The 15,721-nt window shown below is 49.0% G+C and overlaps 1 protein-coding gene across 1 annotated transcript; it reads right to left on the bottom strand.

Annotated features, from left to right (window-relative positions):
* Positions 1-666: 666 nt before the first annotated feature.
* Positions 667-2,596, bottom strand: LOC101778053 (premnaspirodiene oxygenase). The gene is made up of 2 exons (XM_004974476.3): positions 1,678-2,596; positions 667-1,591 (listed from the first exon to the last, which is right to left on the bottom strand). Exons 1-2 carry the CDS (start codon positions 2,554-2,556, stop codon positions 968-970), a joined length of 1,503 nt encoding a protein of 500 aa, XP_004974533.3. The 5' UTR covers positions 2,557-2,596; the 3' UTR covers positions 667-967.
* Between the last annotated feature and the right edge of the window lie 13,125 nt (positions 2,597-15,721).

The following is a 15,721-nucleotide window of genomic DNA, read 5'->3' as shown; positions in this document are numbered from 1 at the left end:
GGAACCATGCCAAACAGACTCTTAGTGTCAAGCCTAGCTCTAAATAATGGCTAAATGTAGTGTCGGGCTGTCGGGTGGGACTGGTCCGGGCCTCTTTTGCTCGTATCTAGGTTGTAGTTCTACTTGCATGTGCCATATACCATCTAAAAATGCTCCCCATATCATCACTTGTGCACCTGTTGTTCAGAATATAAATTTCCTTGTGCAGGTATTCGTATATACGTTGTGAAAATGCTCCCTAGCTATATCATCACTTGAGTATCGTTTTTCTTTTTTCAAGAATCTGTTGTGCATTTATTTTAATCGCTTTGTGTACCATGGAAGTAAAACTATGCATGTAAATATTAGATGCGTTAATGAGCTTCCATCCATATGATTTTTAACCGTTCGATTCTAAGTTGTAACCAGTAACCATATATTTCTACGTGTAGCCCGTTCGAAAGATAATTTGAAGTTGGTAATCAATTCATCACAACGTGATTACGCATGTGATCACGTGATAATATTTAGGCTTTGCAAAAAAATTATTAGATAAATAAATTATTACGTGATAAATGGATATAGCTCTTCATATTAGATAAAAAACTTGATCAATATTCATAATTTACACCAATCAACCTTCATAATGGATTGAAATAATGCACATGAAAATTACACCATTCAACATTCATAACGATCACTAAAGATACATATAAAGATTACACTTAGACAATAAAGATGCATATGCACTAAAGATTACAGACGCTCCAGAGTGGACTTCACGTAGTCAATTATCTAAAAAAAATGGTACAATAACCACATACTTCTACGTGTAGCCCGTTCCAAAGATAATTTGGAGCAGGTAATCAATTCATCACAACACAGGGCCAGCTTGGGCACTAATCAAAGATCACAAGGGTCATCAAGCTAGGACCATCAAGCTACTAAGAAATTCTAGCACAGGATCACAAGGGTCGCAAGGGAAATTCTATTCCCCGCGCAACGGCACGCGGACCGTGGGGATGAGCATGAGGTGGGAGAGGCGGCGGGTCGTGATCCCCAGCGCCTCCGTCATGTCCAGCTCGCCGGGCTCCATCCCGTCCGGCAGCTTCCAATCGAAGTGGTATAGGAGAGAGGCGAGCGCGAGGTCCATGCTCGCCAGGCCAAACCCTATGCCCGGACACATCCGTCTTCCTGCACCAAACGGGATGAACTCGAAGTCCGTCCCTTTGAAGTCGACGTCGTTGTTCTCGAACCGCTCCGGCATGAACTCCTCCGGCGCGTCCCAATTGCTCGGGTCCCTGCCAATCGCCCACGCGTTCACGAGCACCATCGCTCCAGCCGGGACGTTGAAGCCGAGGACCTGGCATGGGCTCCGGCACTCCCGTGGAATTAGCAGCGTCGCCGGAGGGTGCAGCCGGAGCGCCTCCTTGATGACCAGTGGGAGGTAACGCAGATCACTGAGGCTATCCTCTGTGACACTCTCCTCCCCGTCGAGGACTCGCCGCACCTCGTCCTGCGCCTTTCTCATCACTCTCGGGTTCCGCATGAGCTCCGCCATGATCCAGGACAGCGTCGTGGCAGATGTCTCGCTGCTCGCTGCGAAGATATCCTGTAGGAATCACAGAACGTAAGTGATCTGTTATCTGCACAAAGTTTGCAGAACTTCTAAAAAAATTCCTTTGCGAGAAATCTTACGATTATCACGTTCTTGATGTTCTCAGTGGTGAGAGGTGGATCCAGCTCGTCCTCCCTCTGTATCCTCAAGAGCACGTCCAGCAAATCCTCCTCGTCAACGCCGGCGGCTCTGTTGTCTTGGTGGTCCTGGATGATGGTGTCGATGAAGGCCATCATTTTCTCGCGTTCGCGCATCATCAAGCGCGGTGTCGGGCTGATGAACATCGCCAGACGCGACGAGGGGAAGAGGTCTGGCAAACTACTCGCCGGCATGATCTTGACCCGACGCTCCAGCAGCCGCAGGAACGTGTCTCTGTCTCTGAACCGGCTGCCGATGATGGCGCGCACCGCCGCGTCGGCCACGTACGCCGACATGCGCTCGCTGAGGTCCACCGGCGAGGCCGACGCAGCCACGGAGCAGAGGAGCCGGTGGACCTCCTCCTCGCGCACGGCCCTGAACGACCGGACGCGGCGCGCGCAGAAGAGCTCCGTGGTGCAGATCCGGCGGAGCTGCCGCCACTCGTCGCCGTAGGGCGCGAAGATGATGCCGGAGCCGCCCTCGCCGACCAGGACCCTGCCCGTCCGGCTCAGGTGCCGCGTCGCGAAGGCCAGGTCGTGGGTCCTCGTGACCTCGCGTGCCGCGTCGGCCGAGGAGGCCACGACGACGCGCACCTCGCCGAGCCGGAGCAGCATCAGCGGCCCGTGGCGCCGCGCGAGGTCGCGCATCGCGCGGTGCGGGAGCGCGCCGGCGAGGTGGTGGATGTGGCCGATGACCGGGAGCGCCCATGGCGACGGAGGGAGCCTGCCGCTGGCATGTGCGCGCGCCGAACGGTGGAAGAAGAGGAACGGGATCGCGATGAGCAAAGGAAGGAAGAGGACAGAGAGCGGAAGCTCAACCATGGTGATCTGCTTGTTGGCTTCAGAGTTTCAATTCTTTTAGCCGAATGTCTTTGCCTGTTGCCTGGACGGCTGGACCTGTTCTGCAACAATAAGGTAATGATTTGGTCTTTGTCTGATCTATCGATCTCATTAGTGCTAATTTTCTACATTATCGTTACCTTATTGAGAGGTTGAAACACATCATTAGCGTAGCCAATCAAGCAACCATCGGCCAATAACCTCAGCGCATGCACCACGTCCACGGACGTCGAGCGCATGCATGTGGCAGATCACCATGCCCGTCCTTGCTCATGCATGTGGCACAACGTCGAGCGCCATAGTGCTGCGGAGGTCAGGTGCTCGTCCCCTTCATCCGATCTATGTCCGTGTGCTCGTTGATGCAATCCAGCGTCCCTGATGTTGTCTGTACCCATTACCCAACGTCTAGAGTAGCGCTGTCAATGTGTCGTTTCTTCTGATTGCTTTGCATCCTTCCACCATAGTACTACACTACTACTTTGGGAGCCATTTGAAATCAAAGGACCAAGTGACCAACTGGAAGTACTTATTGATGTAAATTGCATCTTCGAGCATATTTGATCATCACTTTATGTGCATGGTTGTTTTATAGGGTTGAAGTTCAATTAGACTACGAAGTTCAAACATTAATTCAATAATAATGTGTGTTCAGTACTACTTCGGGCCTGTTTAGGAAGGGGTGCTAAAGTTTAACACCCCCATTTAACACATTTTTAACAAAATGACTGCCAAACACTTGTGTTAGTGTTAAAATTTAACACCTCTCTTTTCATAAACACATGGAGGGGGTGTTAAAATTTGCTAAAGGTGTTAAAAGTGATCCCCCTCCCCACTTATTCCCTGGTTGCCCCCCCTCTCTCTCTCCTACCCGCCGCCAGCGCGTCCTCCCTCCCGCATCTGTCCCCCACTCCTTCCCCTCCCGCATCTGTTCCCAACCCTCCCTCCCGCATCACTTCCTCCGCGCCCGCCGCCATCTCCTCCCGCCGCCCATCCATCCCGCCGCCCATCCATCCCACCCACGGTTCATCCCCTCCCGCCATCCCCTCTATCCGTTATCTCCCTCCCGTCGCCTTCCCCTCCCAATCCATTTCTTCCCCCCGCCACCATCCCCACCCCGCCTCCAGGAACTCCCCTCCCGCCCTTCTTCATTTCCTCCCTACCGCGTCCCAGATCCACGGCATCCACGCTGCTAGGAGTGCGAAGCATTGCCCTGAACTCTTCCCTGGGGCTCATGGATGGGCACGACGACGATGGATTGCAAGAGCTTTTCTCCCACGCGGATCCACCTTTCCCCGCTGGCGGCTTCGACTTCTTCTCGCAGGCGGAATCTTCTGGAGGTCCACGTGAGGGCTTGCAAGCCCTGGATCTGAACTCCCAGGCCGAAGATTTCTCCGACCACAACTCCTACTCCGAGATGCTTCGGGGAGAAGGAGCACCCCGGGGCCGCGGCAGTCGTACCCTCGGCTTACGCGTGCCTCGCAATGGAGGTAGTGTAACGACCAACCCCTAACCTTTTCCAGTTAGGTTTGATCTCAGCCCTTAACCTCAGTCAGTTGCTCTGTTGACCGCACCTAAGTGCTCAGTCTTCCGCCAGTTCCGACCCCTGAGGTCCGACCCCTACCGCTTCGTTCCTTTCCCGACCCTGGCGAGTTCAGCCCTCCGTCGGATCCTGCTAATCTTCCTCACCCGTCCGATCTTTTCCCCGGTGGACCCGTGAGATCCTTTTTCCAGATCCCCGCATCAGCCGCGCTCGAGTTGCATGGCCGCCTCAGAGCTTTCCTGCCGCGTGGCTCGTCTTCTCCGACGCCACCGCTCAGTTTTGTCTCTGGCAAGCGACCGAGTGGGTTCCCGCGTCCTTTTCCCCAATGGCAGCGGAAGCCCTCTGCACTCCTTTCTGCAGACCCTCGTCTCCCGCGCCCATCATCACGATACCAGATCCCGGCCCCGGAGACCGATGTCGCCCGTCTTTTCCGTCCTTTCCAACAACAGTTGCGCCGCCCGGTCATCGCTACACGACGATTCCCCCACCGCCAACCCCGACCGCGGCCGCGACAGTTCCTTTTCCCCGCTCTGTCAGACGCCCCCGACAATCTGTTGTTCCGCGCTCTCCCCCGCGCCGCGTCCGCTTGTTCTCCCACCTGTGCGCCCTCGATCCTAGCGCCGTTTAACCGGTCACTTCTATCACCTCTCCCGCACGACGACGCCCGCTCTCCGCCAAATCTCAACCACCGGTCTACCCGCGCCTACGCCGCCCTGACGGAGTAGCGCAATGATCGCTGGCGTCACCCCCGGAGTTCTGCAGCACCGCCGGGTTTGCTCAATCGCCGCCACGGCAGAGCACTCCATTGCTTCTCCCCGGCCTTCGCGCCGCTTCCCTTCTCTCTCTCCGCGACGTTTCCGTTCCTCTGCTCCAGCAGCTATAAAAGGAATGCCCCCGTCGCCGGAGTTCCCTCCGCCTTTGTTGCCCTTAGTTTCCTCTAGCTCCCTGCTCAAGCTCCTAGCGCCACCCACCCAGTTCTTGAAGAGTTCTTCTCCCAGTTCCTTCTCAGTTCCTCCAAGTCACCCCACAGCTTGCTCCCTTGTGCTGCGTAGAGCTCTCTTGTGATCTGCAAGAAGCGCCGCCGCCGGAGCATCGCCGGTCTTAGTCCCTGCTCGAAGCTTTAGTTCCGCGCCTAAGTCTGCCTCTTCCCGACCCCAAGCTTTCCTTTCAGGAAGAAGGTGAGTGCCGACCCTAAGTCCGCCCCGCCCGACCCCTCCTATCCGCCCGACCCCAGTTCCGTCTCGTCCGACCCTGTCTGTTCGCCGACCCTTGTCCGCCTTGCCCGAGGGCTTGGCTGTGATCTTTTCTTCAACTCGAGGGTGTATGTGTAAACGTGGGAACCCTTCAGCGCCTACGTTTGAGGATCCCAGTTATCACATCCTCTAGTTCCAGGATCAGACCACTAGTTTCCTTCCTACCCTTACCTGTTGATCATCATCAGCTCTCTCAAACAGCCTCCACCTCCTGCTCTTTGTCGCAAGTTTCTGGGCTCAGGAGAGCCAGTGCTGCTGTCAAAATCGAAACGTTTAAGCTAACCCTTGCATTGCATTCGTGTAGAGCTGCATCTCGCTGACGGCTTCTACGAGCTGCACCCGACGCCCGAAGAAGAAGCTAGCCGAGATCCTGCCCGCAGAAGTCGAAGCCGCCCCCGAAGTCGAGCAGTTCCAGCCTTCCTTGTTTGCAGGTAAGCCCCGGTTGCATGAAAATCCTACGTGTCTTTGCCAAACTTGCACATGCCTTCCGAATAGCATGTTTGTGCATTTACGTTTAGGAGTTGGGTGAAACTCTAGATGCATGACTTAGTAACCCTTGATATGAGCACTAGCTGTTGGACCGAGTAGCTGCATTGCTTAAATAGGAGACGGTAAAAGCCGAGTGATCTCCTGTCACTCGCGAGTTGTAGGAGTTGCATGTTTACTATCTGCTACAACTATAAGTACGGTGGACGGGGCAGGGTTGGTAACACTTTGGTGGTCGGATGGTTGCCCCGTCTGTCTATGAAAACTTGCTAAGGCCCGACAGTGGTGGTGTTCGTGATCAAGTGTTTGAAAGTACTAGCCTCATACTTAGTATGGGATGAGGAAGCCTAGTACCTGATTGAACCTAGACGTGAGCGGTCGCCCCATTGTTCTTGGAACGGAGTTTCCCCTGCTGGTTGTCGCACGTGGTGGCAAAGCGTGGTCACAGAACGGCAGAGGCCGGGTCTGTGGAACCTTGCACCAAAGGAAATGGGCCCGACACGGGTTAGGGGATTGATGGGGAAGGCCGACACAGGAAGCGACCTCCGGGTGCGCGGATGTCGTGGGGCTAGGTTCACCATGCATGGTTAAAGAACTCGAATCGATTCGTCTGCCTCTCACAGTTTGAGATTTCTTGATCGCTATGTCACCCTGAGTAAATGAGGAATCTGATGATGGCAATGTTGTTGTTTTATCTACACATCTTGATTGGCTCGATGTTTGCCTAGAATAGGTTGCACAACTTAGACTGGTAAGTGAACCTAGAACCGGAGCTAAAACTTGAAAATAGGTTACTTAGTGCTTTTGGCAAAACAAACCCCTTAGACAAGAAGCCTTGCATGTCTAGTTGGAAGAGTAGTTGGCTCCTCCCCGGTTAAGTCTTGTTGAGCTTAGTAGCTCAGCCTTGTTGTGGCTCCTGTTTTTCAGGTGAAGTTGCAGTTCCCGACCCCTCCCTTGTTGGTGCTTGGCCGCCCCAGCTCCCGCCAGGCTGGACGGTTGAGTGGGACCCCTCCTCGGATGGCGAGGAGAGGATCCAGTGATGTTCTGGCTAGCCTCGCCCGGACGTCCGACCCCGACGAAGTCTTCCGCTAGTGTTTTCTCTGTTGTTCTTTTGTTATAAAACTCTGATGTTAATTTTTTTTATGGCCGAACTAATTGAGTAAGACTGTTTAACTCAGTGGACTTGTTGTATTCTCTGTAACCGCTCACCTTCGTGTGGGTTTGCTGAACTCGATCCTGTTTAAGTGGTTAAATCGGACGAAAACCGACGGCACTTCGTATTAACTCGGTTTAGGCAGTGGTGTCGCATGTTAGGCGGCTTAACCATGTTTAATCAAGCTAATCCGAGGTGGTTCCACCACAGGTAGAGGAGGCGGCGGCAGAGGTGGCGGCGGCAGTAGCCGAGGAGGTGTTAGCAAAGTACCTGCGATGAGGTCTCTCTTCGTTGGTTCGTTGCCCGACGGTGCCGGTAGCAGCGGCGGACGCAGCGGAGGCCGTTCCTACAGCTGCGGAAGACGTTCCGACGGTCATGGAGGTACAACCACTGCTGATTATACCCAATCCTTTGGTGGAGAGGATTGGGTTGATGTTGACGACGAAGATGGTGGTGCACAAAATGTCGAACTTATTTTCCCCACCTCCAAGGTTAATTCTGATACTCATCCTATTCATCTATTCATCTTTTTTAGTTTTGGTAGATTACAATGTGTGTTCATCTGTTCATGGTTTTGCTAGGTTACATTGTGCGTTTGCTTAGTCCATGTTGGTAGGTCAGAAAGATGAAATGGTTAGAATGTGTTGCTAAGATTCATCTGCTCAGGTTGATGTTGTTAGTTAGAAACAGGAATTTGTGTTAATTTTGTGATGGTTAGTTTTACACTGCGATAATGTGCATTGTTGTTACCTGTTCTATGTGTGATGGGTTTCTATGTCTCTGTTATGCACTAGATAAGAAATGACAAGGCACAATGGACAGAACAAAATACCAGGTTGTTGTGTGATTTATGGGTTGAGCAGATTAGATCAGGCAACTGTCCCAAAGGATCTATGACTGCTAGAGGTTTGAAGATAGTTGTTGAGAATTACCACATGGCCACTGGGTTGAGACATCACAAGTCCTAGATCAGGAACAGAATTAATCAACTGAAAACATTGCATTCTTTCTGGAAACTAATGCAAAATGATACTGGTCTTGGAAGGAATGGTGATGGTACTATATATACCCCAGATTGGTGGTGGAAAAAAAACACCAAGGTGAGGGGCATTCACTAAATTTGCAATCAGTTTGCAGTAACTTTATGTGCATTGATGTATAACATCAAAATCCATTTGTAGGGCAAATATAGTGAATGTAAGAAATTTCAGTATGGTGTTCCAGATTACATTGATCACCTAGAGGAGATGTTTCATGATATTATAGTGGATGGCTCTACCTCTTTTATGTCTGGATGTGAAGAGGAAGAAAACCAAGATGGTGAAGATGTACGGGAAGAAGATCAATATGGTCCAGATGGGTTTGTTAATGAATATGATGACAGCCCAGTCAGCAATAATAGTAGGAAGAGGGGAAGTAGCAACAGCACCAAGTCCACTGCCACTAGTCCTGGAAAGAAATCTAAAGGCCCTTTGATGAAGATGGTGAGCAGCCTAGTTGAGAAGTTGAGTACCTCTGAAGATAAAGATGGTTACTTATTCAGGAATGTGGAGCAACCCCAGATACCGTAGAGTTCTATGCAGGCAAACAGTTATTCAAAGATCCCTATGAGAGGGAATTTTGTTGCAACATACCTGCTCCTGAAGGAATGCTGCTTCACTTGAAGAGATATTGCAAAGAGAACAATATTGTTGAGTTAGCAGTAGCTAGTGATCCTAAAGAGTGAATGTGGTTGTTTGGAAAATTAGAGTTCCTTTATGTACTAAGTCTGGTTGTTTCAACAATATGTGGATGTTTATTATTTTTATGGATTGAATATGCTAAAAATGTGGTTGTTTGTTCTTTTTAAGGATTGAATGTGCTAAAAATGTGGTTGGTTTCATTTTTAAGGATTGAATGTGCTAAAAATATGGCTGGTTTGTATTTTTTATGGATTGAATGTGCTAAAAATGTGGTTGTTTGTAATTTTTATGGATTGACTGACATGTTTTTGTTTGCTACCTTAGGATGGCGATCAGCTTTCCTTAAGTTCATCAGATGACAACTTTTCAAAAGAGATTCTTACTTTCATGATGATGAGATAGTATCATCGTAAAAGGACTCGGGACATATTAAAGGCCGCAATCATGATTGGTACATATTGTGAAACTTACATGGACAAAGGTCCACAAAGGGTTGCTACTGTGTTGGGTATAAAATGGGTGCACGAAATACTGTCTAGTAGAACCGCTTGCTACAACATGTTTAGGATGTCAAACCCATTATTTCACCAGCTGCATGACTTGTTGGTCGACACCTATGGGTTGAGGGCAACTAGAGGAATGTCAAATATGAATGCTTTAGGAATGTTCCTTTGAATAATTGGCGCACCACAATCCCTTAGACAGGTTGAGGACCGGTTTGTAAGGTCCTTAGAAACAATAAGCCGTACATTCGATACTGTTTTGTGTAGTTTTCTTAAGCTAACAGTGGATATTATTAAGCCAAAGGATCCAGAATTTAAGACCGTGCACCAAAGATTGAAAAACCCTTGTTTTGCCCCATACTTCAACAATTGTATAGGAGCTATAGATGGGACGCATGTACCAGTTGTGATGCCAAATGATAAGGTGGTTCAGCACATCGGGAGACATGGATATACCTCACAGAATGTGCTGGCTATTTGTGATTTCGACATGAGGTTCACGTTTGTTGTGAGTGGATGGCCTGGTTCGGTTCATGATATGAGAGTCTTCAGTGATGCCGTAACCAAATATGGTGACAAGTTTCTGCAACCTCCTGCAGGTACACTTATTTCTGTACTTGTTTTGTTTTCATTTGTACAGTAGATCGTGCCAACTTTATTAACCTCATAAAATTTATCTTCATTTGTAGGCAAATTTTACCTAGTTGACTCGGGTTATCCAAATCGTTCGGGTTACCTTGCACACTACAAGGGTACAAAGTATCATCTACCGGAGTTTAGGAGTGGCCCAATGCCAAAAGGTATGAAAGAGACTTTTAATTACGCCTATTCATCCCTTAGAAATATTATCGAGAGGTCATTTGGAGTGTTGAAGATGAAGTGGAGGATTTTGTTGGGTATACCAAGTTTTTCAATGCACAAAGTAAAATAATAGTAGCATGCATGGCGATTCATAATTTCATACGAGAGAATGATATGGCTGATAGGACCTTCTGTATGTGCGATCGGGATGAAAATTATGTTCCTATGGTTGAAGTGCCAAACTACGAAAGACATGCGACAAATACCCAAGTAGGGGATGAAGATTGTAATATGAATGCATCTCATGATGAATTAGCTAATGGTTTGTACAACAAATCGTAGATTATTTGTATGATTGTGTTGTAATGACATTGACAACATTTGTGCAATCTCTATGTTCTATCATGTGTATAGGACAATCAAAATAATTTGAATGTTTTTTCTCCTTCGGTTCTTTGATTTGGCCGAATGAGAAAAAAATCAAACGAAAGTTCAGCAACACAACGGGATGCAATCACGCAAGCACGAGCAGCAACAGCACGCAAGCACGCTAGGACTTGGCACCAAATCGTTCCCTGTGCATAGGGTATTAGACAACATTTAAGAGCATTATTGAGGGGTAATTCAGTCCTTTTCCAGCAAAGGTGTTAAACTTTAACAACACATCCAAACACCCCACATGTGGTGTTAAACTTTAACACCCTCTTAAACTTTAACACCCCCTTCCCAAACAGGCCCACCTCTAGCACTTCCTAATAAGGTAGCTCCCAAAATATAGACTTTTTCTTCCACATGGTTGCATGTCCATTATCGTCGTTCGGAACAGGTTGGCTACTGAAATCCTTACCAAAGACTACCTTCACATCCTTTATCATTAGTGATATGAATATAAAACATGTGTTCAAAGTTTTTTTTCTACAAACTTAGCGTGCTGCACGGGCACTTTAGTGAAGTATAAAGTATTATATCTGATTCCGAAAGTTACCATTGCCGTTCTATTCAAATATTGACATTTATACTTTTAACAAAAGTATTGTGAGTCATCCTTATGTTATCAATCTATATATTTTTGTATCATAGATTTATGGCATCAACTTAATATTACAAATTCATATATTATTTGAGTTATAGGTCCAACTGCCAAAGTAAAAAGAATATTTATGATAATTTTAAATAGACTTATATTTATGGTCAGATTTTAAATAGACTTTATGTTACAAATTCATATATTATTTTAAATAGACTTAAAACAGGGTCGAATGTATTGCCTCGACTTGGGAACATCTATCGTCCCCATCCAGAGAACATGGGGTCATTTTCCTCCCCGCCTTATAAAAACCAGTTGCAAGTATGTAGTATGTACCATGTTTCTCGATCCGATCCACCCGGGAACTTTGTGACTATGGAAAGAATTTGCAAGAGCTTATATTTTTGGCAAGCGCAGGTTGGTGAAAAAAAATGGCTAGCCTAGACACTAAAAGGATATCCTTTGCTCTTCAGTGGTAAACGATCAATTTACAAAACTTTAAGGATTAGATTTTTTTCCATATCTGAAATCTATTATCTTAATAGTTAAAAGAAGGCATCACGTTCGTCGAGAGGATATAGAAATTACCACGTTAATTAAAAAAAAGAATATGAACCGTTGGATTTTATGAAGATCTAACAGTCTAAACAATCAAAGGAATAATACTACTAATTTCTACGTGAATTGGAAAACAAATAGTTAGCTTAAATAGTTCGTGCCCATACAATTAATAAATAATTAAATTAAATACTAACATGAACCACCGATCTTTGTGGGTTTATAAATTGTAGCATTCCATAACTCTTGCTAGATACTTGAGGATCGATCAGGATTCTTTAGATGAATAAAAAAGAAACGCGTAGATGAGACTACAGATTCCTTTTATGAGTATTTGTTACAGATATTAATCTGTTAGCTTTAATCATATTGATCAATTGTCACAGTGTAGTCATCGGTAAGGCACTATGGTGGTTCTGCTAGCCATGACGGGACTGAAGTTAAAGGTTCACAACGCAACGGTGGTCAAACAATTGAGGAGAAGACAGTGCTTTCTGCATGGCATGGCAGAGCTGCGGTACGGAGAACAAGTATTCGACCATGCCCTTGTTTACTTCGCGAATTTGGGAGGTGCTAAATTACTATAGCAACACTGTAGCGTTTCGTTTGTATTTGTGAATTATTGTCCAAATATTGACTAATTAGGCTCAAAAGATTCGTCTCGCAAAGTACAACAAAACTGTGCAAATAGTTTTTGATTTCGTCTACATTTAGTACTCCATGCATGTACCGCAAGTTTGATGTGATGGGGAATCTTCTTTTTGCATAGTGTCAAAGTTGGGAGTTTGGAGGTAAGAGAACGAGGGCCATGGCTGCTTCAGTCATGCCCAAAGCGAAAGCTGCAATTCAATGCTCATCTAGAGGCGTTTCAAGGAAGAGACATTGATAAGACAGATAGACAAAATCGAGGTGAAAAGACGTGGACGCAGTTACGGCAGAGGAGCACCGCCGGCCAACAACAGGTACATGCTAGAGTGGTGAACTGTCATTTGAACCAGAGAAAATAATTCACGGTGTTATTAAGAACGACAACTAAATTAGGAACTAATGTCGATAGCCACGTTGCCTACTAACGTTGGATAATTTCTACGTTGGATAATTTCTGAAATAACATAGGAAAATGCAATGCGCTGGGCGCCGGGGGCTGGTCCCTGCCCTTCTCCCCGCGCCGCCACGCACCGGCGGGTGGGGCCCGTCCTTCCTCCTCACCGCACCAGGCGTCAACGGCCAGGCCCCACCATCCTCCCATGCGTTGCGTATCGGCAACCACTGCCCTTCTTTCATGTCGAGTGCTGGTGGCCGGGCTCCTCCATCCTCCCCGCCGCGCCACGCACCGGCGGGTGGTGGCCCCATCCTCCCTCCTTGCCGCGTCAAATGTCGGTCCTTGCATCCCGCACCTCTACTAGCTCCGCCTCCATCCCGTGATGACGCTTGCACCCCACCATCTACGTGCGCAGCGACTCACCGGCGTTGGTGGCAGCCAAGGCGAGGATGGTGGAGGGAGACGGGGTAGGTAGGAGGCATGGACAAAGCAGCACAAAGGAGAGAAGGGAGAAGGGGGTTTCGAGATGGAACAATAGGGTCCACTCGATGTTGGGAGCCATGCTATCAGCTCTCGCCAAAGCTAGAGATCTTCTTTTCTCTCTCTTCCCTCTCCGTTTCTCTCACATCTACGTATGCGAAAACATGATGTCACTGGTAGAGAATTGACCTTTAGTTCCGGTTGGTAAGGTGCAAATCTCCCGAAAATCCCTCCGGGATAAACCAATCAGGACAAAAGGGGGATCCTTTTGTTCTGGGTCACTCAATCGGGATAAAACGGATCACCACGGCAGGCGCTGCAAAAAAAAAAACCCAGGAGGCCCCCCACACGTCGCAAGTCAGAAGTCACGCGATTTTTCACGTGAAATATGCGCGTGCGCGCTGTGTTGGATTCGAACCCACAACCTCCAACCTCGCGCGTAGCTTACTTGCCATCCCACCTACACAGCACATCAGGAGATGCAATCCTTTTGTATTAACTTGTGGGGACCCTTTTATCCCGGTTGGAAACACCAACCGGGATAAAAGACCCCCTTTTATCCCGGTTGGTATTACAAATCAGAATAAAAGGGTTCGAGGGATTTAGTCATCTTTCAGCCACCCCGTTGGGGACCCTTTTATCCCGGTTTGAAACACCAACTAGGATAAAAGACCCCGTTTTATGTCTTTTATCCCGGTTGGTATTAGAAACCGAGATAAAAGGCTCTTGTTACCAACCGGGATAAAAGACCCTCCTCAGGGTCTTTTTTTCCACTAGTTTTTGCAACCGGGATAAAAGGTCCCGGTTGGTAAGGCCCCCACCAGTGACCGAGCTTTAGTCCCGGTTGGTGAACCTTTTGTCCCAGACCAACTTTAAATCGGGACAAAATGAGACGTATGGATGGTGAATTCTCTGCTAGTGTGTGGAACTATTGTAGCCCCCTCCCTCCGCCTGTTGTGGCAGCCCTTAGGAGTATGAAACTATGATACAACTCTCCATGCCTTAGTTAAGAGCACGCACACCCGCTTCATTGGATAATAAGAATAAAATGGTATGCTTTAGAAATAAAGAATCACTTTTCAAAGTTATGTGGCTACAAGGTGTATTTTAAGAGCTATCATGAAAAAAAAATGTTAGGCTATCATGGACAGACATAGCTTAACTGCGGCGTACAGGTAACAACACGTTCAAAAGAAAGGAGAGAAAAACATCATTAAGGAGTGGCTATGGCGAGATGTGAGCCCATGACTTGATTCCAATCTAGCAGACGATGACAGAGTTTCGGATGTCGAGAGGGTGAAGTCACAATAGGGTAATGGCAACCATGAAGAAAAGCGATGTATTGGCCATGAAAAAGTGCAAGTCCAATAGTAGCATTAGGAGAAGGCCTGCATGATTGGAAGATTGAAGTGAAGAAGTGGCGAGTTTAAAAATAAAACGAAGGCTATAATTGTACTTTCGATTAGATCATCGGCCCATGTTATTAGCCCGTTGGCCCATCGGCTTGACCGTTTTCCATCCGTCGGTACCGGTGACCTGCACGAGGAATCCCGGGACCGCCGCATCGCCGCCCTGGTTCCGCGCGGGAGAACGCCGCGTGCGTGCTGCTCCGGCTGTCCCAGCTTGAACGGCGCCACCGCGGCCGCTATCAGCCGCGCGGGAGCCATCCCGCTGCTCGTCTCCCTCCTCGAGACCGGCGGCGCACGCGGGAAGAAGGACGCCATAATGGCGCTCTACGCGCTCTGCAGCGGCTCGCACGAGAACCGGCAGCGCGCCGTCAAGGCAGGCGCCGTGCGGCCCATGTTCGATTTTTGTTGTTTTGATGAGGTTTTGACAGTGGGGCTTGCCGGCGGCGCTTGTTTGTCCTACTGCTAGCTAGTGCTAAACTCGAGAAGGAGCTCGGAGTGGATGGCCGGCGCGACTCCCTGCGTAGGTGGACGTCGGGCGACTGCGAACCCCTATGCAGGCCAGGCGGAGGCGGAGACAAGACTATTTTTTTCTGATCCGCTCTCTCGTCTCACGCCTGGGCCTCGCGCGCGGCTGGGCACTGGGCAGGCACCCGATGCCAACATGTGTGCGGCGTTTGCGCCGGCTGCCGGGGCCGCCAGTCCGTCACGAAGCACCCAGGCCATCCAGCCCCGCCGCCGTCACGGCGTTTGATGAAGAGCGTGCGTTGGCCCCCCGGGCGGTCGACGACGGCGAGGCCGTTGTTCACCTGATGCCGAACGGCTCGATGGTCACGTTCGGCCCTTGCAGCACTCCGCCGCTGGCAAGGCCGTACACGTGGAACGGGACGTGCATTGTTAGACCCGGTCCCGGGGGCGGGCTGCTCCTGCGTCGCCATCTTCCTGTCGAAGATCGACGTCGACAGGACGCGCGCCGGCGCTCTGCGTCAGATTGACCAGCTGCAAGTTGAGAGGCCCAACAGATGAGAGCGGGGTGACCCAGCAGCCGTTGACTTCCCAGATGCCCGGGGACCCGTCGCTGGAGTGGTTTCTGTCTGTCACCGGTGAGAAGGAGGTGCGGCGCTACTTGGATATGATGGAGAATTGGAGATGCATACTCCAGCCGGTCATCTGGAGCCAAAACTTAACCATTCCATTCCAACCTCAGAGGAAAAAA

Source organism: Setaria italica, chromosome VI (assembly GCF_000263155.2).
Source record: "Setaria italica strain Yugu1 chromosome VI, Setaria_italica_v2.0, whole genome shotgun sequence".
NCBI classification, from domain to species: Eukaryota; Viridiplantae; Streptophyta; class Magnoliopsida; order Poales; family Poaceae; genus Setaria; species Setaria italica.
The sequence above is the reverse complement of the archived record's forward strand: the minus strand, read 5'-3'. Positions and strand labels throughout refer to the sequence as shown.